Source organism: Sinocyclocheilus grahami, unplaced genomic scaffold (assembly GCF_001515645.1).
Source record: "Sinocyclocheilus grahami isolate Dianchi unplaced genomic scaffold, SAMN03320097.WGS_v1.1 scaffold79.1, whole genome shotgun sequence".
Lineage (NCBI taxonomy): Eukaryota > Metazoa > Chordata > Actinopteri > Cypriniformes > Cyprinidae > Sinocyclocheilus > Sinocyclocheilus grahami.
In genome coordinates, this window is record NW_015505258.1 from 1422157 (window position 1) to 1447928 (window position 25772).

At 36.3% G+C, this 25772-nt stretch overlaps 1 protein-coding gene across 1 annotated transcript in view; it reads left to right on the forward strand.

Annotated features, from left to right (window-relative positions):
- Positions 1–25772, forward strand: part of timm50 (translocase of inner mitochondrial membrane 50 homolog (S. cerevisiae)) — a 38601-nt gene that overhangs the window by 5614 nt on the left and 7215 nt on the right. Inside the window, exons 4-8 of the mRNA XM_016273531.1 lie at positions 8631–8652; positions 16278–16336; positions 16423–16542; positions 21655–21759; positions 23104–23202. Of these exons, the coding sequence (XP_016129017.1) occupies positions 8631–8652; positions 16278–16336; positions 16423–16542; positions 21655–21759; positions 23104–23202 (405 nt within the window). The remainder of the gene's footprint in view (positions 1–8630; positions 8653–16277; positions 16337–16422; positions 16543–21654; positions 21760–23103; positions 23203–25772) is intronic.

The window sequence follows — 25772 nt, forward strand, 5'->3', positions numbered from 1 at the left end:
CTTAAGTCAGAAAAAAGTAAGTGAATTGGCTTGTATCTGAACTTTAAAGGGAACTCAACCCTCTTTTTATTTGTGGTATACTGTCTCAGTCTAAATTACATACACACTGGTGTTTTAGGAAGTCAAATATATTAGAATATAATAATAATAATAACAACAATTTTATATTATTGTTATTCCTATGACAGTAATAGCCATATATTGTAAAACAATTGCACTGTAAAATAAATGAAAATGAATTTCATAGGTATATTATTTTTGATTTACACTACAGTAGGGAAATTACAATTCTTCTTTCCTAAGTTCTAAATTTAGATATTTTGAATTTGGACTAGGCTTGCCGCGATAGATGGTACGGACGGTGATACCGATGTTAAGCCGCAACACCGGTTATGTCACTTGCCCACCACAGCACCGACCCCCACCGTCGTTTACATTTTTTTTATAGTAATAAAAATCATTTAGTGTTCAGTAAAAGAACAGACACTACAATTAAAAACAGAACACGGCTGCTCAATGCAGCGTGCCGAACGACAGTCGCACCACAGATCAGATTTCATTTCTCCAGTGAGGAGAGTGAGTCGATCTGACTGACAAGAAGAGTGGGGTGAGACAGACAAGACGATGGCGGATGATTTAGTTTTGAAACGAAATGCAAAAGCGCCTGTTTGGCAATATTTTGGATTTTGAAAACCTGTTGATTTTTGCCGTTTTTCTGAGAAGTTTTTTTTAAACATTAGTTTCTTATTTAATTGGTTCCACATTGTTTGCTGATTTTTACTTTATTTACACTGTCATTTATTTATTTATTTATTTTTTACATCAAACTAAAAACAAACAATTGCTTTACGCCGAATTGCCGCTATTTGAAAGTAAAATGCGCATGCAGCTTTTACAAGCTATTTAAAAGCGAAGGAAAGCGAGGAAAAGAGGGAACGCCCCTGCCCCCACAGTGATACTGGTATTACCGGAGTTGTCACATGTCGATTAACCGGTAGGAAAATTTCCTCACTGTCACAACCCAAATTTGGACTGAAGTAACCTAACCCAGTTAAACCGCTTGCTGTCAGCAATTCAAACTGCACTTTTAAGCTTTTATTTTGAAGAGAAACTCCAGCTTCAGTGAAAACAGTCTTGCAAAAACGAGTCTCACAAGTCTAGTGAAATGCTGTAATCATCTGCCACGAAAATATATGGGTAGCAAAATTCATTTTGAAATGTAATATGCAAAATGACAATGCAATGTGTAAAGTGGCAATGTATTTCTTTATTTAAATTTACATTTTCCAATACATATGTGCAACATTTAGTGCAAAATGAAAATGAAAATGAAATTATATAATTTACATTTGCCATTTCCTACACTAGTTTTAATATGTAAATTAAAAACATATTTGAATGCTTTATAAGTTGCAAAATTAAAAAGAAATTATATTACCCAAATTGATTAGATATGTTTAACATGTCCAAGCAAAAACTGTAGCAAAATTATAATTTAAAGGGGTGGTTCACTGTTTTTTTTTCTAGGCTTGATTGTGTTTATGGGTTGCAGTCTAACATGTGTTAATGCTTAGTTTAAAAAAAACTGAATTCTTTTTCACATAATTTACCTTTATTCCACACTGCTCTGTTCCTTCTCTGAGAAACGGGCTGATCTTTTCCTGTTTTTATGAAGCCCCACCCTCAGAAATAGGCGAAGGGCTCTGATTGGTTAGTTAGCCCAGTGTGTTGTGATTGGCTAAACCACCTCTAGTGCGTGTCTAAATGTCCCGCCCCTCACCGCAGCGGCATGTGCGTCGATTGTATTGTAAACAACGGCGTCTTTTAATATTGCTTATCAGTTTGAGCCCGATTGAGAAGCAGAGAATATTATTGAAAAGGATCGTGCAGAACCTGTGCAAGCACGGCTTTTAATGGTCAGCCTATGTTTTTGTTTGTTGTTGTCTCATACTTTTAGATACGCTGTTATTTGTAAATGCTACTGCTTATGTTCGTCTTTTAATATACAGTTTTATCCTGATTAAAGCTTTAACAGTACGGCAACTGCACACGTGTCCATGTATAAAGCTTATCATCATAGCTATGTGAAAATAAGTGTATAATTGGATCAGTTCATTGTTGGAGCTGAGCTGAATGAGAGAGAGAGAGAGAGAGATGCAGAGCGTGTGCAGAGCAGCGGGACGCGAGGAACAGTATTAAGAACCGCTGCTTTAGAACATTGATTTTGAAACTTGTGAATCCATTAGAATCATTAGAAGACAGAATCGCGATTCATATATGAAAAGATTTTTACGTGCACCTCTAGTTTTCTCTTCCTCTTCTCTAAAGCAGTGCAGCATGGCCTCGCCCCCTTTGCTGCCTTTTCCCGAGGGCGGGGTTTATCTGGGTTTGTGATGTCACAAACCCGTAAAGTAACTCGTTGTAGTCCCTACCAGCCGTTTTTGTAGGCATTAAACCGCCAGAATTTTAAAAGACGATATCTCAGTTTGCATTGAACTTTCAGCTTCTTAACTTTGCAGATATTGTTTATGTGTGTAATGGCAACATTTCACACTAACTAACGTTAAAAAAGTAAAATCGCAATCAACCACCCCTTTAAATGCCATTTTCCCTAAATGCATTTAGACTTAGGGGTAGGACACTTGAGATTGCATTTTCATTGTGATAATTGTAGCAAAATGCAGTGTGAATTTGAAAATGCATTCTATGCCAAATTTGCAGCAAAATGGTAGCAAAAATGGTGATTTAAGTGTCTTTCATTTTTCTTAAATATCTCAGTTCACAGATATTGATAATACTGTTACATTCCTAATGAATACCCAATTCAACTAATAATGAACATCAATTGTTTTTTGACTGCATTTATTAATCTAGGTTAATTTCAGTTTATATACTATTGTTCAGTTGTTTGTTCATTTATAACTACTAATGGTTTATAGTTTTGCAGATTAACATGTGTTAATCTAGGTTAATGTTAAATAATGCTATAAAAGCTGTATTCATTGTTATCTCATGAAACCTGATGCATTATAATGAAGTTACCAAAGAGGAAGTCATACTGGAATGCTTTGGTGTTATTAGTTAAAACAAAAAGACCAAAATATCAACCTGTTTTGTTTACTGTCCTAATTTTAACTTGCATTTAAAGCACTTAACTGTTTGTAGTTAACACTACTCAAAGTAGCTAATAAAATGGTTGGCAAATATACACTCCTGAGAAATGAAAATGCATGCATGGCTGAATGAATTAACAGATATCAGGTAAATAAAATAAATTCAAATGCTTGTTTAATTTAAGCAAATGAAAAAATGACTCTCTTTGGAGAACTAAAAGTATGATTAATGTTCATTGTCACAAAAGAACTATAATTTTATGCCATATCTGGTTGAGACTAATGTGATCTTTAAAATCAGTCTTCTGCATTCAGTTACAGTGACCCCAGACACCAAACCTAGAAATGTATGAATGCCATTTCATTACACAATATATCAAACCCAGGGGATTTTATTTTGAAGGAAGTTATACCATAAACAATGGTACTATTTGTTCCCATAGCTAGTTTGGTTGCTGCAAAGTAGATTAGTTGAAAGATCAAATTGCATCAAAGATAATGTTTTTTTAAATATTAAAGCAATTTCTCACATATTTCTTCAGGAATGTGAGCTTCTATAAATACAATTGTAGGAACCTTTTAGTCATGTTGGGTTTGCTAGGTCTCCTAACCGTAGGATTTAGATTATTTTCAGATCTCTTTGGTTTAGTGTCCACTGTGCAGACACACTTCTCACAGCACGCCGGGTGTGATCACAGGTGTCACCTTATTGCTGCTGTGCTCTATAAACCACACACCTTTCGAGCTCTCTTTAAACTGTGGCATGTGCTGGGCTAAGGTGTTTGCATGGGAAAACTGTCTTATTTGCTGGTTCCACCTCTCCTGGTCTGCTTTCTTCACTTATTTCAAAAGGCACACTTTAACATGTGCATACGACCATATAGGAGGCAAAATGTGAAGTGTGCCAGACCTTTTGTTGTAAAAATTGTCACCTCTATCCACTCCAATTGGATGTCAATTAGGTGACAGTGTGGGACTGGAAACCTGGCTCTCTTCCCATAGACAGGCTTTTGTCTGTTTTTTTGTTTGTTTTTTTTGCCAGGGCAATTCAGAACCCTTTGCTTTTAAATGCAAGACAGAAAATGCTTAGTTTGGCACCATTTTATTTTCAATGTGCTTTGAAGTTTTTAAATGTTTTACATGTATTTGTATTATTTTATTTTATTCTATTACTGTATTTTATTATTTTCTCTCGGAGGAGTTGTAAATTGCTTTGAGCTTGTTTTTACATATACAGTGGGTATGGAAAGTATTCAGACCCCCTTAAATTTTTCACTCTTTGTTATATTGCAGTCATTTGCTAAAATCATTTAAGTTAATTTTTTTTCCTCATTAATGTACACACAGCACCCCATATTGACAGAAAAACACAGAATTGTTGACATTTTTGCAGATTTATTAAAAAAAAAAAACTGAAATATCACATGGTCCTAAGTATTCAGACCCTTTGCTCAGTATTTAGTAGAAGCACCCTTTTGATCGAATACAGCCATGAGTCTTTTTGGGAAAGATGCAACAAGTTTGTCACACCTGGATTTGGGGATCCTCTGCCATCCCTCCTTGCAGATCCTCTCCAGTTCTGTCAGATTGGATGGTAAACGTTGGTGGACAGACATTTTTAGGTCTCTCCAGAGATGCTCAATTTCGATATGGATCGATACAATGTCTGACGATACGATGCATCGATGCCACACGTAAAATATCGATATATGTAGTATAAATAGGCACCTTTATTTTGGCACTGTCCACATTTTCACATAATGTCCGTCTATGCATTACCGCCAATGTGTGCATTCTCGTTCAAACTCACGTATCAGGACTCGATATAAGGACTGCCCGAAGGCACAATGTGAGCCTAAAATACGCTCGGGATTGTTTGCGGAACAGTCGAGCGCCGTGTGAGAAGTTTTCTGCGCACACATCTGAAGCGCACGCACACACACAGACAGCCGCGTCTACACTGCGCGAATACTAAATTGAGCTCTCTTCCGCTTTTTTGTGCATGGATGAATAAATACAGACAAAATTACATCAAAATGCGCGTTTTGGCGAATATCCTAGTAAACACAGTCGGTTAGGCATATGTCTTAACATAAACAGATTAGAAAGAAAAGGCATATGTATCAGTAGTTAAATCCGTAGTTAAATACTTAGGACCATGTGATATTTCAGTTTTTCTTTTTTAATATATCTGCAAAAATGTCAACAATTCTGTGTTTTTCTGCCAATAAGGGGTGCTGTGTGTACATTAATGAGGAAAAAAAATTTACTTAAATGATTTTAGCAAATGGCTGCAATATAACAAAGAGTGAAAAATGTAAGGGGGTCTGAATACTTTCCGTACCCACTGTATATGCCATATGCCAATATGATTGACATCAGCAATCATTTTAAAACATTGCAGTATTTTCCAGGCTCTTAGACATTTTTGTATGAACTATCCCTTTAAAGGCTTACCTTTCACATCAGTGTGCTATGTGTAAAGGCTTGAGGTATTTCCTCTGGAAGATTGGTGCCTCAAAGCTTTAGTTCTTCACATGTCTGTCACTGGAGATCCTGTAGGCTGTGGATCACTTTGAACGGGCACACTTCTCAGGCAGTTGAGATATTGTAAGAGTTCTGAATGGAGTGTGCCAGACCTTTCAAAGCTGAGTCACGCATCTCATGCTGAAGACATCTGCGAGACTTGACTCATTAGACTTCTTGCCAGAAGGTCTTGTCACCCTGCCACAATATTTTGGATATGGTTCACACCTCAGTCTTTTAGTTATTAGACGTTCTCAAAAGATCATTCAACCAGTTCAACCTGTAACGTTAAAGTTTTTGGGAAAACCCGCATGAATGGATTGTTTGTCATCTCCCACTGTTACACATTTGACATTAGCACACATTTTACTTGATTTATGTATTTACAAAATAAGTGGTTGGCTGTTGTAATTTCCAGCGGCAGTAGCCGATTTTATGCTTGACTTTAGCTCAAGGACTGTTTTGAAAACAGGAACCTTCACCAAAGCCATAACCTACAAACGGACTGTTTATCCAGCATTTGTCATGTGAATTAAACCCTCTTAATTATGTCCTACAGAAACAAGGGACTTGAAGGACACACTAAGCACAGTGTGGTGATGTTTGTTGTCTACACTTCTTTGGTTTAATGACCCTTTTGGCTTGCTTGCCTTTTGGACAAGTGATGGAACTGGGCACACTTCACATGTAGTTAAGACCTTGTTGGAGATATATGTGGAGTGTGCCAGGCTTTAGGGTGCCATTTTTTACAGCCAAAGTTCTTAATTGAAGGGCACTTAAGGAAGGTGACAGCGTGAGAGCAAAGACTGAATCCTCTTCTCATAGAACAGAATTGGATGTAAGAGCCACTATGGCTGTTGGGGTTTGTTTCGGTGCTTCAGCATGTGCAGCATTTCCTGCAAGGCTTTCAATTCAAATATTCTTCAGTGCTGATAAGATATATTAACAGATTAATTTAGATAACTGTTCAAATGTTTGGGGTCAGTAGGATTATTACAATTATTTTTATTAAGAATTATTTTATGTTCACCAAGGCTGCACTTATTTGATCAAAAATACAGTAAAAACAGTAATAATGTGAAATATCGTTATACTTTAAATCACTCTTTTCTATTGTACTATATTTAAAATTTTAACAATGTATAATTCATTCCTAAAATGCAAAGCTGAATTTTCAGCATCATTACTCCAGTCTGCAGTGTCACATGATCCTTTAGAAATCATTCTAATATGCTGATTTTGTGCTTGAGAAACATTTCTTATTTTATTATCAATATTGAAAACAGTCGTGGCTGCTTAATATTTTTGTAGAAACCTTAATACAGAACATAATTTAAGTAACAGTTTTTTGTAACACATTCGTGTGTCCTTCCTGAATACTTTTTTCTTTTTTTAATAATCTTACTGACCCAAAAATTTTGAACGGTAGTGTATATCCATCTGGAATACTAATGTAAGCATTACTAATACTAATGTAATATAAGCAGTGTGTTTGTGGGTAGATATGAGTATAGTGCACTCTGTATGGTTACAGAGCTTTCATCTTCAGTGGTTGTGGTTTCTCTATAGAATACAAATAGAAAATACAAATTCATAGCTAAAATAGATCAAATTAATAGATCAAATATTTTTGCTTGCATGCTCGTTTGCCGTAGGCAGCACTTGCATATACTGTGTTAGTTCCATAACCATGAAATTTATCCATTGCTTTTTTGGCTTTATTAATATAAACAACAATCTCTCTCTCTCTCTCTCTCTGTATTATCTGTCTTCTTTATCTCTTTGCAAGCAATGACTGAAACCTAAACTGATAGTTCAGCCAAAAATGTGAATTCTGTCATCATGTACTCATCCTCATGTCATTCTAAACCTGTATAAACTTCTTTCTTCTGTGGAACATTTTGCAGAACGTCAGAAACACACACACAGAGAGAGAGAGAGACGTTTATCAAATTATCTTAGTTTCACAGAAGAAAATTAGACACAGAAATTTGGAACATGATTGACTGAAGTCTGATAAGGTGCAGAAATGTAATTCACCAGCAGGGGGCAGTGTGTTCATGTTTAGCAAGGTGTTGCTTTTCTTAACTCCACTTATTTATATTTTCTGTTTTCACTTAACATTTATAATTGAGTGACGTGTTCATGTGATGAACCAGAAAATTGAGGCTTGCTAAAATCGCACTTGGCCCTTTGTTTCTGTATACTGGCTGTGTGCAGTTTTTGTCCAGTGGAGAGCGCTAGAGTGGTTTCTGTACAATGAATGAATGCAGTAGGAGAATGACAGGGGTTAGAAACAGGCCCTTTGCCCATGTTGTACTGTGAGCCGTACCACCAGGCAGCATGTAGTGGTCCTGGACCCCAAGAGGGGCAGAACCTGCTGACAGATGCAGCTGAATATTAATTGGTTTGGCACTTATTGGTGGACCAATGTGTATTGTTATTAAAAGACTAAAGAACTATATATTTGTACATTTAATCTATAACAGTAATATGCCAAAAGGTATTTTAGCTGTGCCTGATGTGCCATGTTCAGTAGTATTATAGAATAAATGTATTGTGTATATAATATTATAAGTAAACCAAAACTTGAGCTAAACATTAACTTAATAAACTTATGTTAAGTTTTTAGCTAGCTGCCAAAGCAACATTTCTCATTTTCATTTAGTTTAACATGATGTACTAAAATAATTAAAAATGAAATAAAAATGAATATATAATAAAAAAAAATATGTAAGCATAAAAAACTAGTAAAATGGCAAAAAGAACTAAAAAGAAAATGGAAAATGAAATAATTACCTGTCAGTCTGGAAGAGTCAAAAGGAGTTTTATCAAACATTTTACTGCTAATTTGTTGTTGTATTTCTAGTTTGTATGCAGGCACTCTCCTCATACCCACATGTGATGACTTGATATACCAGTGTGCATTGAAAACATGTCTACTTGTATCTCACCTCTCTGTTTTCTTTCTTTCTATTTTTTTTCTTCCAGATTCCAGATGAGTTTGATAATGGTAAGTCCTCCTCTTATCTGAACACATGTCAGGCCCTGAGGCAGTTCTGAAATGGTTGAAATGAGATGTCATGAAATTACATTTTATGTGCTTACAGAGGCTTTTCACACTGTATTAAAAAGTAACCTTAACGTAATAACCCAAGCTGAGGGCCTATTGTGGTGGGCATTTTATTCCTACATACAGATTTTCATCTAATTGATAAGAGAGTTTAGTTTCACTTTTAGTGGATTTAAAGGCACTGATTGCATAGCTCAAAGCTCAGGAGGAAGTTGGCATGACAAAAATAAAGTAGAGAACTCCATTATTGGTAGACCCTCAGTCTACAAGCGCAAAATGCTGTCATTCCCCCTCCTTTTGAAAGCAGAGTATTGTTCGCCCCGTTACACAGCCCTTTTTAGCAGACGAGGACCCTTCTGGCCTGCTTGTTGTGTGTTTGTTCACCTGTCAGTTAGCATGGCACACGATGGATTTCTGGTGCCATGCAGCACCTTTTACCCAGTGCCAACGGGTGTCAGCCCACTTCACAACCAAATGTTTCATGGGGCCAAGCCCCTGCACATGACCCCTGCAAGCATCAATCTCTCACACTCCCAGATTGGCCCTTAACCAGTGGCATGCGGTGCATGTGCCAGTTCACATTGGCAGTTATTTCACTGCATTCATTGACGCTGCATTGACTTTTAATTGTGGGTTGTTGAATTATGAGGCTTGTGACTCTTTTTTTCTGTTTTAATAGTTCACACAAAAATAGAAATTCAGTCACCATTTATTGACCGCTATGTTGTTCTAGACCTGTATGACTTTCTGTGAATGTCCATTTTTTTAACACATACATTTTATGTTAGACATCAGTTGTTGTTTTTTTGTTCATTTTAGAGCTAGAAACTCTGTTCTCTTTCACTTAATTTTATATGGGAAATTCACTACTTTTAAAGGGATAGTTCACCCAAAAATGAAAATTAAGTTTTGAAAATGGATATTTTTTATACAAAAACGCATAAGTTCGCTACAGTAGGCCTTTGTTCACCCCCCGGAGCCGCGTGAGGCACTTTTTATTATGGATGGATGAGCTTTATTTCACTTCTTTTGGACTGATGAACTGCAACACCCGCTAACTTGGAAGATCAAAGGGGCTTATTTAATTTTTGTGTGAACTATCCCTTTAAGCTTGTGGTCAGTACGATTTTTTAAAGGTTTTTGAAAGAAGTGTCTTATAGAAGTCTCTACAGTAATATTGTGAGATATTATTACAGATGAAATCAACTGATTTTTGATTTTGATATACTTTAGAATGTAATGTATTCATGTGATGCAAAGCTGAATTTTCAGCATCATTACTCCAGTCTTTAGTGTCACATGATCCTTCAGAAATCATTCTAATATGCTGATTTGCTGCTCAAGAAACATTTATTTTCAATGTTAAAAAACAGTTGTGCTGCTTAATGTTTTTGTGGAAACTGAGATGCTTCTTTTTCATGATTCTTTGATAATTCAAATGTTCAGAAGAACACCGTTTATTTTAAATTGATATAATTTGCAGCATTATAAATGTTTTTGTCACTTTTGATCAATTAAGTGCATCTTTGCTAAATAAAAGTATTAATTTCTTTTTTAAAAATCTAACTTAGTGCAAATGTTTGAACAGTAGGGTTTATTCTTCAGAATTTCACAGAAGAAAGTCATACAGCTTTGAAACTACATAAGTGTGAGTTAATAATAATTGCATTATTATTTTTTTTTTTTTTTTTTTTAAGGTGTACTGTTCTTTTAAGTTTGGCTTCCTGTTTGTGAAATGGCTTGGGTTTTATGGTGATTTTTGTGTGGTTATTTGACTTTGACGTATTTATAGCACCATCGAGTACAGATATGCCATCTTCAGAGCATTACCATTAATAGAGTAAAGGTAGAGATGCCACTTAACAGCGGTAAATGCAGACCACCTGCGCTTTTCATTCACTGCTGATGTCAATTGAGATAGCAGGCTGCTTTCGCTTCCTCTACGTGATCGCACACTCTTATCATAATTACGTAATTAATTCCACGCATTCCCTGAAGTGTCCCCCCCCCCCAACACCGATTTATTACCTCCGAGCCCAAAGCCAACACTAAAGCTCTTATAGCTTTTAATGCCATAACGAAGGCCCATGATTACTTTCGGGACCAAGGTGAAACGCCTACTCCCTCAAGGGAGTGGAGAAGCAGGTTTTCTGCCTCCTGGGCCCATGCTCACCCTCCCTAACACAGCAGAAGGCCAGCGTGGGGATGAAGAGTGGACCCTTGATAGGCGCCGTCCTCAGGGAGAGGGGACAAGGCAAACAGGCGTGCCTCCAAAAAACCTTTTCTGCCTTGCCAAGTGACGGCATTCAATAGAAGACGCTTATATGCACATCCTGCGCCAACCCGCCCCCTATCAAAATCTGCATCACTCAATTTGTACGAGATGGCAACTGGCCAGTGATATAATTTATGGAGTCACAAACTGTTGTTTTTATTATATCACATCACTGAGACTAATTCTTTGTGTCTGTTTGTTTAAAACTTTATACATACTTGTGTAACTGGTGTAATGTGTGGAGTGAAATATAACGACAGGTTCACCCATCACCTGGGTCTGATCTCTGAAGAACAAGTGTAGTCTTGTTTGCAGTGGTGCTGCGTGGATTCAAATGTGTCAGGAGGAGGGGTTGATTTGCTTGAGCTTAAACACACAAAGATTTCATCACCAACCGATAGCAACAACAATAATCAGGAAATAAAAAGGGGAGGGTTTGTGTAATGCTCAGGTGTGAAAGCTCACTTTCCATTGAAGGCATTGGGCTTATTCGGTTATCTCTGTAATCCCTTTTTAGTCTGCCAGGCATGGATCTCATAAACCTGAAAACTCAAAGAAAAACTTGAAAAGTATATATTAACAATATATATTAGCGTCCACACCATTAGGCGATACCGGTCTGTTTATTATAAGCGTGTGCTGCAGTTTTGTCATCTGCCACTTACAAGTTTCTTAAAACTTTGATTGGCTGTCAATGTTTTTATCATTAATCCACTATAAAAAAATCATGCTGAAATTGATGTGGTAGGGCTATTCTCATATAATTAGAATAATTATTAAAACTTATGCTCACCAAGGCTGTGTTTATTTGATCAAAAAGTAAAATTTGTAATATTGTGAAATATTATTACAATTTAAAATAACCGTTTTCTATTTGAATGAAATTTTAAGGGATAGTTCACCCAAAAATGAAAGTTCTGTCATTAATTACTCATCCTCGTGTCGTTCCAAACCCGTAAGACCTTCGTTCATCTTCAGAACACAAATTAAGATATTTTTGATGCATTCCGAGAGCTCTCTGACCCTCCATAGACAGCAAGGATCCTTAAACGATCAAGACTCAGAAACATAGCAAGGAGATTGTTAAAATAATCCATGTGACATCAGTGGTTCAACCATAATTTTACGAAGCTACAAGAATACTTCTCTCCAAAATGGCACCAGGGTGACGCGGAGGGAATGAATAGTTGAATAAAGTCGTTATTTTTGTTTTCTTTGCACACAAAAAGTATTCTTGTAGCTTCGTAAAATATTTGAATTCGTGTTCCAAAGATAAACGGAGGTCTTACTGGTTTGGAACGACATGAGGGTGAGCAATTAATGACAGAATTTTCGTTTTTGGGTGAACTATCCCTTTAAAATTTTATTTATACCTGTGATGCAGAGCTGAATTTTTAGCAATCATTATTCCAGTCTTTAGTGTCATACTCATATGATCTTTCAGAAATCATTTTAATGTGTTATTTATTGTTATCAATGTTGACAACAGTTGTGCTGCCTAATATCTTGTGGAAACTGTGGTAAATGTTTAAATGAACACAGTTTATTTGAAACAGAAATAGTTACAGTTTCTTAAAAGAAATTTACTGTATGCTCAACAATTTTTTTCATATACCTTTAATGAATTCATATTTGAAGTGAAAATTAAAAATTTTTCTCTTCAGGTTTAAACATCTAATGTTACTCTAATGGCGCTTTTCCACTGCATGGTACGGCACGGTACGGCTCAGTACGGTTCACTCAGTACGGTTTTCCACTGGGTACAGTACCTGGTACCTGGTACTTTTTTTAGTACCACCTCGGTTGAGGTTCCAAGTGAACCGTACCGTTACCAAAACGTGACGTGTAAACTCTGCTGATCACGGATTGGCTGGAGAGAATCGTCTCTACCTGCGTCACTGAACTTGCGACACAAACACAACAGAACCGCTAGATTTAAATCAGCACAGCCAGCGAAGGATCGAACACAACTGTTTTGAACGATTGGCACGTTTTGGTAATGGTACGGTTCGCTTGGAACACCAACCGAGGTGGTACTAAAAAAAGTACCAGGTACTGTACCCAGTGGAAAACTCCCCAAAAGTGAACCGAACTGTGCCGTACCATGCAGTGGAAAAGCGCCATAAGTTCCAGGTAGACTGTAGTGTTGTCCTTGTTATAGGGAGGAATAGGTTAGTGGGTCAGAACTGTTATTTCATCTTCAAGCACAAAAAGCCTCCGATACTCTAAGCAAACAAATGGCAAGCTGTAGATGACCCAAGAAAATACAAGCTTAGGCTTGGTACTCTATCCACAGGACAGTTATATCCCCATATGACAGCAGCGAGAGAGGGGCCACACCTAAAGACCACTTTTCAGGGATGGAGAAAGGAGCGATTGACAGGGAGGAAAAAAGCAAGAGGCTCCCAAAGAATGGGATGGAAGAAAGGCAATTGAGTAATGGCCTTTGGCAAACTAGCGAAGCATATGCTAACCCAGTGCAGGATTAAAGGAGGCCTTTGTTGTGTCCAGAGCCCTAGCCATCGATCTTCCTCTCCCTCCCTCCTTGCCGGAGACTCAATGGACATCCCTCCAGAGAGCCACAGACCCTCTGTGAAGCAACAATGGGACACCTCGCATTTACACTGACAGACAAGTTTAGCACAAGAGACTCTTCAAAGTGCACCCAGTTGTTCCGCGCTTTTCCGGTGTCGTCTTGGATCAGTCTTGGTAACGGTTTCTGCAACTGTTCACCCTTTGTATTGATCTTGGTCTAGTGGAGAAAGAAGGACTTATGCCGGGACAGATGTGCCAGTTTGGATGGGGTTTAACAAGCGACTGAAGTGGATGTGAAGAGGATAAACTTTTTCTAGAATCATACAAAAAGTTAAAGAAATGGTTACTCTACATACTCTACACTACCATTCAAAGATTTTTTTTATTTTTTTATTTTTTTATCAAAAATGACAGAAAAAACGTTTTCTATCTCAAATAAACTTTTTTTTTTTGGTAACTTTTTGTTTGTTTGTTTTGTTCATCAACTAATCCTGAAAAAAAAAAGTATCAGTTTCCACAAACATTAAGCAGCACAACTGTTGATAATACTGAAAATTCAGCTTTTTTCCATCACAGGAATAAATTACATTTTAAAATATATTCATATAGAAAACTGTTATTTTAAGTTGTAATAATATTTCACAATATTTCAGTTTTTACTGTATTTTTAATCAAATAAATGCAGCCTTGTTGAGCATAAGAAACCAGTTAAAAAATCTTACCAACCCCAAATTTTGTTATTTTTTCCCATGGAACACAAAAATAGATTTTGCAGTTCCCAATTTTGGTATTACTTGGTGTCCAATGTGCCAAAATGTCACAAAAACACCATAAACTTCTCTAAATTCTCTTAAAGCCTCCAAATTGCTACATATACATTTAAGTCATCATTCACAATACAGTGATTCATACATCTCAGGTATCATATTTGATTTGAGAGTTGCATAATTAAATAATTATTGAACACAGCCATCATATGGCTTTAGAAGACTTTAAATATCATGCATGGACCACTATTATGGTGATTTTAGTTCTTTAATATTTTTCTTTTGGGTTCCTCAAAGCAAGAGTGTCTTTAGAACAATATGTGGATGAGGAAGTGATTACAATTTTTGGAGAACTATTTGTTGTTCAACAGGTGTTTTTGTCTAACACCGCTTCAGGTTTGCTTCATAAATCCATTACTTTATAGAAACAAATCTGTGTTGCTAATGCCATATATATGGCACCTACACACCACCACTGTCTCCCTTCAACATGAGTATGATGACAAGATGTCCATCTCGTCTCACTCATTAGTCTCAAGGGAAAGCTTATTCCATTGGAGGCTGCCAACAGGCACATGCTCCCTCACAGAGCGCAAACACTCCCCCTCCGAACTAATCAAACGGGAGAAAAGGAGGGAAAGGGCTTGAGTGGCCAGAGGAGAGGGTGTTTAAGCAGTTTGTCATCCCTCCCCCAATGTCTCCCAATCAGCCTCCTTCCTCGTGCTCTGATGTTGTTGACGGGGCCCCTTGGCGGGCTGGCTGCCTTAACAGACGTAGAGCGAGCCGAGTGGAACCTGTGTGCCGCCACTTTATCTGTCTTCTCTGCCGCTTGAGGTGGCATATGGCATGTGGCAACTGGAGGGAGCTGAGGCCATGAAATGGGGCTAATAACTTTAGTTTGAAAGATGTGAAGATGTTGTAAATTGTCTTGAAGTAGCTATTATTGTTGGATGTGGGGATGTAATGTCAGTAAGCTATAAATGGTTTAAAACGACTTAACATTTTTGCATTTTATACAGTAAGTTGTAGGGCTGGGTTTTGACACAAATTTCACGATTCGATTCTGATTGACAACCTTTCGATTTCCGATTGAATTCAATTCAATATCGATTATTTTGGATATATATCAGGAACAGTACATAAAATTACCTCTAAGAAGTCTTGCAACTATTTCTGTAAAATATGCATGCAAATTAACTGATTTGTATACAAAGGTTACATTAGGCTCAATGAAGTTTTTTATAATAATAAAGTTACAATTACTTCATTATATTTCTCTGCCAATTAATTTTTTTGCAATATAAACATTTAAGTGGTAGCTGTCATAACTTGACGGATTTATTAAATTAGACACTGAAGATCAGTACAAAAAATATAATGAATTTGTTATATAGTGCATATATTTAGCAAAATGCTCCTCTCTAGGGTTAATTTCTCTAGCTGACAAATGGGTTTATGGTCACCAAATATATTTTTTAATGTGACATTACGTGACATTGTTTACAAACTGTTATATTGACATCTTTCCATGGTCGAAACACTAATCAAGTGATTACATGAGATAGGATACGGATTTTGGTAAGTTGTACTCTTTCTTTTAACATACGTTTGAACGTTCATTCATGTTATTTCCTGCTGTAACTGGTTAAAGCAGAGGGCAAGATCCGTTCACGTGCGTGTCGCACTGCCACTTTTGTTACATCAAAAATAACAAGGCACAATTCTTATTGCGATTTATTTGGATGGGAAGTGTGCTACAATTTTTCGTTCATTAACTGGAAGCAGGCTAGACTAACAATTTTTCGAATTTAAGAATCGATATCACTTCGTGAAAATGAGAATAGATTAAAATCGAGAAATCAATATATTTTTTTTACCCAGCCCTAGTAAGTTGACTAAAATATGGAGCTAAAATGAGGAGCTAAAATAAACATGAATAATATTTTATTCATCTGACTTTACCAGTCTATGATTTCTCTGTCCTCTAGATGTTCCTGTCATCCAGCAGCTCAGAAGAACCTTTAAATATTTCAAAGATTACAGACAGGTTAGAGGATACTGAAAATATTCCCATCTATCTCTGCATAGGAAAGAATCTGAGATTTAAAATGTTTTCCTTCTGCTTCTCTGTAGATGATCATCGAGCCCACAAGCCCAAAGCTTCTTCCAGACCCTCTGCGAGAACCCTACTATCAGCCTCCATACACTCTAGTGCTGGAGCTCACCGACGTCCTCCTCCATCCTGAGTGGTCGGTAGGTGTCAGCTAAATTAAAATAACCATGAGAGAACCTGCATTTAAGGAATGAGGAAAGACCAATGCACACTACTGTTTAAACGTTTCGAAAAGGGGTGTGTGTGTATATACAGTGTATATATATATATATATATATATATATATCTATATCTATATCTATAGATATATATATATATATATATATATCTGTATATATATATATATATACACACACATACATACATTAGGGATGCACCGAAATGAAAATTCTTGTCTGAAACCGAACAAAATTAAACACTGGGCCAAAGGCCAAATACCGAACATGGTTTTTCACATTTTCCCCCCATGTATTTTGCCATTTTTTTCACCATTGCATAAATTAAATAGCCAAAATGTGCTTTTTACTGTTTTGTCTTGCTTTTCAATTAATTAATTACAAAAATGACCATTTAAAAATATTTACTTAACACTGAACATTTTTTACCATTCTAGCAGACATTATACCAACAAAGCACAATTTAACTTAAAATTAATAAGGTAGTAAAATAATATTTTTTTTGGCCATTTTTGAGACCCCCTTCTTGGATAAGGCATGTATTTTTTTTACTTTACAAATAAATGCAGCCTTACTAAGCAGAAGATAATTCTTTTTTAAAACATATCCCACAGATACAAATCTATTACAGATTTGAACACTATGTGTGAATGTTACAATAAATGTATTAATATAGCTGTTGCAGTGTTTCCCCTAGGTTTACGGCTTTGGTGGGGGGGGGGGGACTCCTTTTTAATGGTTAAATTAAATTTTTTTAATAAAAAAGCATGTCTAATTAATTAAAATCATGAAACTTAAACAATTTAACATCAATTTATTAAAAGTTTAACAAATATTACGTTTAGGGCCCTATGAAATATTTTATTTGTCCAACCTTATGTTTTATTGTAACCAAATTCTGTTTTAGCATGTCTAATTTGAAAGCATAAAACAAGTTTCATTTATTCTTACAATAGCCTTATGAGTTTTTTGCTCAGAAATTCTGTGTTGTGTATTTACTTTTTGTTTTAAGGCATAAAACATTCATTTAATCTATCTTTTAAGTAATGAAAATTAAACAAATTAAATTTTTTGGAAAATAAAGGTAATTTAATATTACAATTAAAACATTGAAGAAATATTGAATGCTTATTCCTTAAAAATAAGGTTTTAATAATTTTAGTAGTAGTAGCAGCCTGCCCTCAAGTTAAACCGAACTTTTATTTTGACGGGTTGCCATGAATACAATTACATTTCTGTGTATATATGATGTGATGATTGTTTTACTCAGATGAAACGGTCAAATGCTGATGAAGTGACTCTCAGAGCAGTTCTGGAGATGTTGTTCATGTATTTATGTCCTCATTAGTGAGAGGCAGAGGTTAATATCACCGGCAGCGTCACGAGCACTACACAAAACCGTGCGTCTGCGCCATTCATTAACACAGAGACACGCAGAATTCATATTTAAATATTAATCGTTTTGCGGCTTAATATTTACAACTACTAGTGGGAGCGGGCTCACTTGTGTGTGTGTGTGTGTGTGTGTGTGTGTGTGTGTGAGCGCGCGCATCGGGCGGAACTCCGCTGTGTGTGATGCAGAGAGCGTGACCATAACGTAGAGACTGTAATGACATGCCGTCGTGTAAATAAGATAAATAACATAAGGCTATTTAGTTTGCTTAATGAAAGAACAAGGTATAGACATGTTCTATAAGAAAGGTAACTTTAAATGACTTCTGTTGTGATCTGGCACTATAGAGAAAATATAATTAAATAAAATTAACTTGACCTTCAAGGGGGGCGGGGGGAAATAATGGCAGGGGAAACACTGGCTGTTGTAATTATTATTATCCTTATTATTGTCTTAATTTTTTCTTTTTTTTTTTACAGACCAACAGTAAAATTATAACACTAACATTTATGAATGTTGATGAAGCTTTTATTTTGGCGGAAACCCGCAGGAAGTTCTCAGTGCTTCGTTTTGTTGACAACAGCAGATTTATAAATGATTCTCATTACGAATTTGGCAAGATGTTTGTCACACGTATCACATTGTCACATGCCTTGTAAAAATATCATAAATATTACTGAGCAACTGACGAGTTTCAGCACAGATTTTCCTTGCGCTTTGGACTTTGAACCCTGGCTAACAAGCAGAACATGCAGCGCTGTTTGAAAACAAGCAATGCGCGCGTGTATTAGAAAACATATTCTGCAGTTTATTTACTAATTGTTTAAGGCCATTTCACGATTTCAATCATCATACAGTAACAGCAACAATCACCCCTTCCTCTTCTCATTGAAGACATGCGATGCAGTCCTAAACAGTCTCTCGCTGTCGGTGCTTGTATTGATTTTTGCATCTTTCTCTGACAGTTTTAAATGTTTCCACACTGCTGACATGTTTGCTGCATTGGCACACGCATCTATTTGATCATGTCATGTCATTGTTCGGTACAGTTTATTTGGTCTTTTCACGTATTCACACACCGAAACATCGAAAGAGCTTTTTTTTTCTATTTTCGGACGAATAATTTTGGTTGCCAAACATTCAGTGCATCCTTAATATATATATTATTCAGATACAACATTTTTATAAAATGTATATAAAAACATAATACATTAGTATTACAGAAGATTTCTGTTAAAGGCAAATGTTGTTCTTTTGAACTTTCTATTCATCAAAGAATCCTGGAAAGAAATGCATCACTGTTTCCTAAAAAATATTAGGCAACGCAACTGCTTTCAATATCAATAATCAGAAATCTGTTTTGCATACCAAATCACCATATTAGAATGATTTCTGAAGGATCTGACACAAAATTCAGCTTTACCACCATTTACCATTCATGTTTAACATTAAAACAGAAAACAGTTAAGTTATAATAATGTTTCACAATATTACTGCTGTTTTTTGTGTTTTTAATCAAATACATGCAGCCTTGGTGAACATAAGACCGTTCTTTCAAAAATCGTACTGTTAAATGGTAGTGTAATTGGATATTTCTGTTAATTTTTTTAACTCATTTTGCCTTTAATTCAATTTTAATAGGCTTTCTTTGTTAGAAATACATTTTTAAATGTACAATTAATATGAGGGAAAAAAATTCTGAAAGCCAGTTCCCAATCTTTATTTCTAGTCATTTTTCCAACGCCCAATGTGACTCTTTTTGTCATTTCAATTTGTATCTCAAATAGTTAGAACAGTGTTCCACACTGCATGTACAATAATTATAAAATGCTTAATAAAGTTTTAGATGGAGTTCAGCATTTCACACCATAGACCGTGTCAACTCCCCGTCCCAATGAGCCACCTTGAGCTGCGAGACATAGACTTCACATTCTCAGATCTATATTTATAGAGCTATCATGAAATGATTCTTAAATCTAGATTGGTTAGATTGAACCCCTAGTAAACATTTCGTGGGCGTTTGGCTCCTAATTGCAGGTCCTGTCTTGTTCCAAACTAAACACAGCTGTGCCAGCTCTCGTGTATTCTGTACATACACTCTTTATGTGCAGTGCTGTATAATGTGTATTTTTGTGCACTCAGATCCAGACTACAATAAACTGTCTCAATTTGATCGGTTTGATTTACTATTAAACAACCCTTAGTCAGTTTATCACTATCCTTATCAATTTCAGTTAATCAAACGCTGTTTTGGGCCAACCACCTGTCACCTCCTTTACCTACGCCCTCCTCCCCTCTGTTCCCTCTACCTGGCCAGCTGTGAGGGAAGGGCCACACACAGGTGACAGGTGGAGCATAGCCGACCTGTAACCTGACACCCCTCAGCAGACTGTTACCGTGGTGCATGGCACAGTGATTTTTGTTGAACCTCAAGTGAAGCTTTGTCTGTGACTGTACTCGTACTTTTTGGTTTTGTCTGACAGTGACATGTATACTGAGGTATAGGTGTTTAGTCCCACATAAAAGTGCAATTGAAGTATCTGTTACTCTAAACGATACAAAAGTAGGGTACACCGTACTCACAGTACAGAAGAGTTTGATGCTAAAATACAACTTACTTGACTAAAGACATTTAACAGTGAATTGACGTGAAAAATGCTTCTTTGCTATGCTTTTATTTTAAAGACCGATGATCACAATAGTCACGCTCTTGTTTTCCAGTAAATGACTGAGAAAGGCTGTTTAAAAGCATGTTTGTTTAAAAATGTATTCCAGATGGGACGTCTAAAGATGTTTGAGATTAAATAACAACGCTCAGGAAATCTGAAACAGCACCTATGAGCAAAACACTGTTAATAGCAAAAATCTGTTACATATTATTTCCGGTTTAATTTTTTTCTTATTTTTACAACAACTGAATGCATTAAAATAAATACACTTTATTTTGAAAGAAAATATACATTTACCGTTCAAATGTTTAGGGTCAGAAAGGGTTTTTTTTTTCTTTTTTTTTCAAATATGTCTCTTCTGTTCACCAAGGCTGCATTTATTCAGTGAAAAATACCGGATAAAACATTTTGAAATATTATTACAATTTAAAAAATGTTATTTGCATATATTTTAAAATGTAATTCATTCCTCTGATGCAATGCTGAATTTTCAGCAGCCATTACTCCTGTCTTCAGTGTCGCATGATCCTTCAGAAATCATTCTAATATGTTGATTTGATGCTCAATAAATATTTCTTAATATTATCAATGTTGAAAGCTGCTGGTGTGCTGTTTTATATTTTTGTAAAAACATACGTTTTAGAGATTGATTAATGAATAGAAAGTTCTAAAGAACAGAATTTATTTGAAATAGAAAATTGTAAATGTCTTCTCTGTCACTTTTGATCCTTGCTGAATAAAAGTATTAGTTTCTTTCAAAAAACTTTACAAACCCCAAACTAATGTAAATTTAAATGCAAACTGACCAGTTAAAAACTAAAACAGTAAATAAAAAAGATTAATTAAAATGTATATTATAATGAATATATAAATAAAAACGAATTCTTAACTATTAAAATTATGTTAATGAAAATTATTCTGCTATATAACATTTATTCTAAACACTATATAAACATGTAAACTTTTTTTAAAAATGGTGTTTTAATGTTTTCTGGATCTCCTCTTCCCCTTTAGTTGGCCACAGGTTGGCGTTTTAAGAAGAGGCCTGGCATAGACTACCTCTTCCAGCAACTGGCCCCACTTTATGAGATAGTCATCTTCACATCAGAGACGGGCATGGTGAGTCTCAGTGGTGGTGAGGACTGCCTATTTACCAAAATAATGCAAGTGTGAAATCCTTGTTATTTGTTTTTGCATACACCGTTTCAATTGCAGTTAAAAGGAAAAGTTTCTTGAACCCTGCTTGAACATTGAGCCCACTTACAATAGATGCTATTTTGGGTACAGTGGCACACCTACTTGTCTGTTGATTCTACAAACACACAGTTTGTGCTCAAATATAATGTTTCCTAATTGATGCCATCATTGAGACATTTGTGCTCAGCTTTAGTCTGCTAGTGTTTGTGTGTGTCTGTTGTTGTTTGGTTGGTGTGGCACACTTGTAAAGTCATGCAAATGAGCCTTGTTTTGATTGAAGAGCCATTTGCTGCTGCTGTTGTTTTGTTTTATTCTAATGCATGCAAATGTCAATTTAGCTTTTCAGCAATGTAAAAATGGCCCTTCTACTGTCTTGATGGGCTGCTTCACAAATTTTAGAGCAACTAGCATTTTTAAAGTAGGCTTTTGACAGTATTTGATGGCTCAATATGATATAAGAAGTGATATTAGATATCATGATTCCACTGCATTATGTTTTACATCACTTGCTCACCAATGGATACTCTGCAGTGAATGGGTGCCGTCAGAATGATAGTCCAAACAACTGATAAAAACTTCACAATAATCCACACCACTCCAGTTCTTCAATCAGCATCTTGTGAAGTGGAAAAACTGTTTGTAAGAAACAAATCCATCGTTAACTTCAAACCATTCCTGAAATAGTCCTTTATCCGTAATAATGCTTTCTTCAGTGAAAAAGTTGTCTTGTCTGAATCAGGAAAGACATATGCACAGATCAAACACTGTTTACAAGTGAAAACCGTCCAAAATATTCTAAACAAATATGTTGATGAATTTTTTTGTGAGGGGACAACAGGGACTTTTTCAATAGAGGAAGCGGTATTATGGATTATGGCCCCGTATTTTGGCCAGAAGTGATGGTTTAACGTTAAAATGAATTAATGATGGATTTGTTTCTTACAAACACACATCTTTTCACTTCAGAAGACATTCATTGATGGACTGGAGTGGTGTGGATTACTTGTGGATTATTGTGATGTTTTTATCAGCTGTGTTTGGACTCTCATTCTGACGGCACCCATTCACTGCAGAGGATCCATTCATGAGCAAGTGATGTAATGCTGAATTTCTTCAAATCTGTTCCAATGGAGAAACAAACTCGTCTACAGAATGGATGGCCTAAGGGTGACTAGATGTTCAGCAAATTTTCATTTTTGGATGAACTACATCTCTCATTGTAAACGATTCCTGAACACACAATATCGTATGTTTGTGTGTGAACAGACGGCGTACCCCTTGATTGACAGTATAGACCCTCAAGGATTTGTGATGTACCGGCTCTTCAGAGATGCCACACACTACATGGAGGGCCACCATGTTAAGGTAAACTGCACAATCTGCTTATCTATACATCTGTTTCTCGATATCATGTTTTGTTGGAATTCACTCTGTGTTTAGGACACTTCTCTGTTCCTGTAAACAGTGTCCGCCACTTACCGTAAAAAAAATTCAGCTGTCTGGTATTTCACCCCTACATGGCCGTGGGTCTTTTGAGTCACAGTATTTGAGATAATCCATATGTCTCGAAACACTGAAATATTTCACTGCCCTCAGATAAATGCTGCTCATTTGGCCATAAATTGTAATGTATTTTTGTACAGATGTTGATAGTTTGGTTTTACAAAAGTGCACATGTTCTGGGGAAACCCAATTCATAGAACTGTGAAGTTTCAAAATGCTGCAATCCTTATTCACAGACGTGTATTTGCTAACTTCCTAATTTCTTACAAATGGCTTTGAGTAAAGCTCCTCCATGTGTATGTAATACAGTACGGTCTGATCTTATTGCTCAAGATCCCCGCCCCGTGGGCCCCCTCTCCTGAGTGACCCGGGCAACATTATGGCGCGATGCCCCCTGTGTCTCTTCTGCATGCCGTCCTTCTGTTCGCGCATTGATTTCCCCACTGCTATGTGCTTTTTATTTTTTATTTTCTCAACAGCCCAAGACAATAGCAGTTTCTTCCCCTCCTTCTCTCCTCCTCCCGTCTCTCTTCTCAGGGCTCATTAACCTTTTGTCCCCTCCTTTATTCTTCGTTAGGCCGTCCGTCGTTACCTAATCTTTCTCCTCATTAGGCTTATGAATGGTGCACAACGCTTAAGATCAAATGTACAATTGCATTACAGTTTACAAATTCAAATTCAGTTTTAAAATGAACTTTAGCATCCATAATCATATTACAGTGTCGCATGTTGCATTGTATATTATTTTATTCATTATACACTACCATTCGATGTTTGGAGTTAGTTTTTTGTTTTAGAGAAATTAATACTTTTATTCAGCAAGGATGCATCAAATTGATCAAAAGTGACAGTAAAGACATTTATTATTTTCAAAAGATTTCTATTTTAAATGCTGCTCTTTTGAACTTTCCGCATCACTAGGCGCGTTTCCATTACCCTTCAAATTGCGCAAATTGAAATTGCAAATGTAAAATACGCCTAATGGAAACGCGTCAATTTCGCAAAAACGGCCATATATCGTAAAAAAGTTTTTACGCTCGCATGAGGTGGTTTTTCAGGCAATGCGAAAAAGGATTAATTCGCAAAACTGCAATGGAAACGGCTTTTTCGCGTTTACAGGTCACATTGCGTATGTAAAAAGTCATATGATCATTCTTCAATGTACTATAACCTCCAAGAAACACTTCATAAGTGGCTGCGCTCCAGTTTAAGGGGCTTTCCCTACCATTAATGCTTAGACAATTTACATTGCACACGTCTGCGGTGCAGTGTGGCTCTGATAAGGCCACTGAAGCTGATTACGGCCACTCAATGCTTGTGTTTATGTTTTTATACAGTCTATGGTTTATTCCAGCCGCGCCACGCACGTTTCTGAAGCGGCTCTCTTTGCTGCTTCTGTAAAGATACACGCATAAGCCTCCTTTGAATAAATATAGCCAAAATCCATTAAATATCCCACCAAAATCCATTGCCATGACTTATCGCGAGAGGCAAAAGGTTACGTTTTAGCCGCATAACATTGGTTAATGGAAACGCCGTCATTTCGCAATACATTTTTATCGACATTCAGAAAATATCGCCAAAGTTTTGCGCAAATCTGTAATGGAAACTCTGAAGACTGGAGTAATGATGGTGAAAATTCAGCTTTGCAATCAGAAGAATAAATTACATTTAAAAACATATTCAAATAGAAACCGGTTGTTTTAAATTGTAATAATATTATACAATACTACTGTTTTTACTGAAGGTTTTTTGATCAAATAAATGCAGCCTTGGTGAGCATAAGAGGCATCTTTCAAAAACAAAAGAAAATCTTACCTACCCTGAATGTTGTACTGTATAAAACTTTGAAAAGATTCTTTTAACTACATTTCTTTAATTAAATGCTGTTAAAATACTGTTATTAAAGGGGTCCTATTATGCTCTTTTACAAAGTCTTGATTTTGTTTTGGTGGTGTACTAGAACATGCTCTCATGCTTGGTGGTTCGAAAAACACATTATGTTTCACATAATTTACATTATTAAAATACCTTTCTCCCCAGGCTGGCACAAACGGCTCGATTAGTTCCGGCTTTGATGAAGGTCCGCCTTCCGAAAAACAAAATGTGATGTGATTGGTTAGCTGTCCCAGTGCGTTGTGATTGGCGAACAGCTTAGACAGCGTTTCAGTACTGCCCCGCCCCTTTGCTCCGTCTTTCAACAAAAGCTTTTGGGAATCCGGCACTACTCACTCGTGATGTGGAAGCTGTCCTCAGTAAAATGCGCAGCACACAATAGCAAATTGGGGTTATAATGCTCAGGAACAGAGTTAAAAAGTAAATTGCAACCACTGTTTCCTGACATCATCCGCTTTCGGAAGTGAAAAAAAACAGCGTTTCAAGCAGTCGCACACCGGACGAGAAGCGCAGCGTCGCGCCACATCTTTAAAATT